The sequence below is a fragment of the Gracilinanus agilis genome, chromosome 3 (assembly GCF_016433145.1).
Source record: "Gracilinanus agilis isolate LMUSP501 chromosome 3, AgileGrace, whole genome shotgun sequence".
In the NCBI taxonomy this organism is placed as follows: domain Eukaryota; kingdom Metazoa; phylum Chordata; class Mammalia; order Didelphimorphia; family Didelphidae; genus Gracilinanus; species Gracilinanus agilis.
The window spans coordinates 44,483,963-44,487,560 of record NC_058132.1 but is presented as its reverse complement, the minus strand read 5'-3'; the positions used below and the strand labels follow the sequence as shown (position 1 = coordinate 44,487,560).

The window sequence follows — 3,598 nt, the reverse complement described above, 5'->3', positions numbered from 1 at the left end:
TGGTTCTGCCAAGAATCCCCCAATGTCCCTCCCGGCTGAATGGAGGCTCCTCAGTCAGCTGGCTGAGGTCTGTTTACAAAGAGCAGCAGGATGGGAAGCTGGCCAGCTTGGGCTCTAGGTCTGGGCAGTTTCTAGGCTTCACAAACAGGTTCTCATCTTGCTTCCAAAGGAAGGAGAAGGGGAGCAACTCCAAACTCCAGAGAGCTGCAGCTTGGGCTGCTGGGATCTTAAACAATGAATTACCTTTGCTGGGCCCGAACTTCAGTTCGGATCGTCCAAATTCAAAAACCAGAGCACCAATCAATGATGCGTCTCCTTTGGGCCAGTCACGGTTCTCCTCCAGGCTACATGGACCAGTCCCACCGAGGTGAGACTCCCCAGTCCCAGGGCAAAGTCCTCTCCACTCAACTCATCAACTACAAACCAAACCTTAAAGCCAGCTGGGTACTTTTTCTGTTTGTTTGTTTGTAACAGAGAAAAACAAATTGACCGAAGGTCTGAGCCAGAAAGGGGGGAGGGGAGGCCGGAATAAGCTTTAGGTCTGGAAGTGAGCAAGAAGTCCCTGGCTACATCCTGGGAGCCCTCCAGAGACAGGATGGCTCAGGAGACCTCCCTGGAAATCTTGCTCTTCTAGGAGGGGCGGCAGGGGAGCAGACAGAGAAAGCTGGAATTCCAGCGGAGTGTATGACAGACAACAGGCACGCAGCTTGGGCAGGGGGCTCTCTGGGGAGGGAAACCCTATGACGTCAGAAATCTAACTGGGCGGCGGGCGGGGTGGGGAGCTGGGGAGGAAATCCCTGGAGAGCGTCTGCAGTCAGCCGTCCGGCTTGCGAGCTCCACAGGTGCTGGACAGCTCCCGCCCCGCCCCAGTAGTGAGGCGGCGGGGCAGCTGCGGCCGCGGCTAGGCCTCGGTAGCCGCTTCCGGGATGCCCGGGACTCCCAGGCTGGCAGGGCCTGAGATTGTGTGAGAAGGCCCTGGAGTTACCGGTCGGCCCCTCGCCAGACGGGGCACAGCCTGGCTGTGGCTGGCCTGGCGTCCAGGGATCACGCAGCAGATAGAGCGGACGCTGCGGCGGCGGCGGCGGCGGCGGGCAGCAGGACAGCTCCGGGAAGGCTAGGGGCAACGGCGCAGGGGACCGCCCCGTCGGGGGTGCCCCGGGCCGAGGGGCGCGGAGGCGGGGCCGGGGGCGCCGGCGCCGGCGGCGGTAGTCGCCCTGGTCGAACATGTCCTGGAAAGCCGGGTCCAGAGCCCATAGGTTGCCTTTACGCTCTGAGGAGGCGCCAGGGCAGCCGTCTCGGGGCACCTTCACGAAGCACTCGTTGAGGCTGAGGTTGTGCCGGACGCTGTTCTGCCAGCCCTTCTGGTTGCGCTCATAGTAGGGGAAGCGACCCACGATGTACCGGTAAATCCCGCTCAGGGGCAGCCGCTGCTCCGGGCTCTCCTTGATGGCCATGGCGATCAGCGCCACGTAGGAGTAGGGGGGCTTCTGCAGGGGGTCGGGCCTTGGCCCCCCAGCTGGCTGGGTTGAGCCTCTGCTGGGAGCCCCCTCGGTAGGGGAAGCCCGCGGGGGCAGCGGCTGGGCGGTGAAGTCCTGAGTAGCCATCGCCCGCCTCCCGCACGGAGGGCGCACGCTATCCTCTGCGCCTCTTCTTTCTTCCTTCCTCTCGCCTCAGCGCTAGCACTTTCCCCTTCCTCCTCCGCAGCTCTCTCCTAGAGCCAGGCAGACCCGATCTGCTGTCATGGGAGGCTCAGATGCGCTTCTTTCCCCTAGTCTGAGTCCAGGGCAGGCCGAAGGAGAGAGAGGAAGTCTGCAGCCAGCCTGAAGTTAGACGGGGCGGGCTCCTCGGAACCAAGACAACGTGGGCGTCAACCTAAAGCTCTGCAAACTCAACCCAATCCTCCCGCTGGGCTCCAGAAGCAAGTTGGCCTCCCGGACTCATTGCGCTCCCTTTAGCAGATTCTTGGCAACCGGAGCAGTGGAGATCCGCCCCCGTCCCTTGCCCCCAATCTTTGCCCTTTGGATGCCCGCGCGGCCTTTCTCCCTCCCGCCATACTTTCCCTTCTCCCACCCAACCCCCAGTTTCTGGTCTGGAGGTTTGCCTTTCTCTCGGAGCCTCCTCCCCGGCCCGCCAGTGTCTTCTACCAGAGCCCCCTCCACTCTGCTGGTAGGCTGTGAGGAGGGGGCGGGGTTCCTGGCAGCCGGGCAGGAGATCCGAGCCTGAAATTCTTCCTGCCAGGAGCAGCCCTCTCTTCAGCGCTCTTCGGGCTGCTTTTATTTTTAACTCTTAAGCCGAACATACACGTGTTTGTGTTTTCCCCACCTAACACTTGTGTCTGGCAGGAGGAAAATTTAGACAAAGTGAGAGGCCCCTTGGCATGGAGGGGAAAAAACTGGGGGTGGCGGGGGGGGGGGGGGACCGGGATGAATATTCCCCAGTAAGAAAGCCCGAAGTCCCCCTCCTCCTTCCCCCCAACGTCCCCAAGAGGCAGCTGGTCAGCGGCCACCCTTGGAAGGAACCCAGGCAGTTGTGCCCAGGGTCACCCGAGAACTGGGGATCAAGCCAGAAATACACCCCAGCTGCTCCAGCCCTCATCTATTCTCTCTCTTTTTTTAAAACCCGTAACTTCTGTGTATTGGCTCCTTGGTGGAAGAGTGGTAAGGGTGGGCAATGGGGGTCAAGTGACTTGACCAGGATCGCACAGGTAGGAAGTGTTTGAGGTTAGATTTGAACCCAGAATCTCTTCATTCCAGGCCTGCCTCTATCCATTGGGCAACAGAGTTGCCCTCCAATTTATTTTTCAAACAATGTTGCCAAGAACAGGTTCCTGAGGTAATTTTGTCTCTTCCCTGCTCTGCCCTGATATTGATCCATTTAACAAATCTTGATGATAGTAATTCTTATGTCCAGCAGCTGGTAGTGCAGTGGAGAGGGCTCTGGAGTCAGAAGAACTTGGGTTCAAGTCTGGTCTCAGATACTTTCCAGCTATGTGTCTTTGGGTAAGTCACTTAACCTCTGTCTGCCTCTGTTTCCTCAACTGTAAAATGAGGATAACTCCCAGGGATATTGTAACCCTGGGCAGTGACTTATTGTCTGCCTGCCTCAGTTTCCTTATTTGTAAAATGGAGATCACAAGACCACCTGCCTTGCTAGGATCTACTGAGATATTTGTAAAAAAATGTTTAGCACGATAGCACAAAGTAGGCATGTAATAAGTGCTTAATAACTTCCCCAAAATGAGAGATTGGCCCTGAATGATCTCTTGAGCCTTTTCCTCTCCAAATCCTATGATGAATGGTACTCTCTCTCCCTTTCCTTCCCTAAGCCTCAGTTTCCTCATCTATTAAATGGGGATAACCATTGTTGGCAGCACTGTCACAGGACCAATCAGTCAATCGATAGATATTAATTACTACTAGGGATCAGACCCAGGACTCGGCATTGTCCTGAGTCAAGAGCTTCCGATAATACTGAAATAGGAATTCTCCTGCTTCTTTTCATTAGGTTCACAGATTTCGATTGGGGATGGAAAGCCCAGCACCGACCCAGGGTGACACACCATCTTTCATTTTACAAATAAAGAAACTGAGGCCCCAGA

At 56.8% G+C, this 3,598-nt stretch overlaps 1 protein-coding gene across 1 annotated transcript; it reads right to left on the bottom strand.

Moving 5' to 3' along the window:
• Positions 1-746: 746 nt before the first annotated feature.
• Positions 747-1,604, bottom strand: LOC123240957 (forkhead box protein L2-like). The gene has a single exon (XM_044668667.1). The coding sequence runs from the start codon at positions 1,602-1,604 to the stop codon at positions 747-749; it is 858 nt and encodes a 285-aa protein (XP_044524602.1).
• Between the last annotated feature and the right edge of the window lie 1,994 nt (positions 1,605-3,598).

Bases quoted from the DNA above. Each gene is read 5' to 3' on its own strand.
- LOC123240957 (XM_044668667.1), bottom strand. From the start codon at position 1,604: ATGGCTACTCAGGACTTCACCGCCCAGCCGCTGCCCCCGCGGGCTTCC.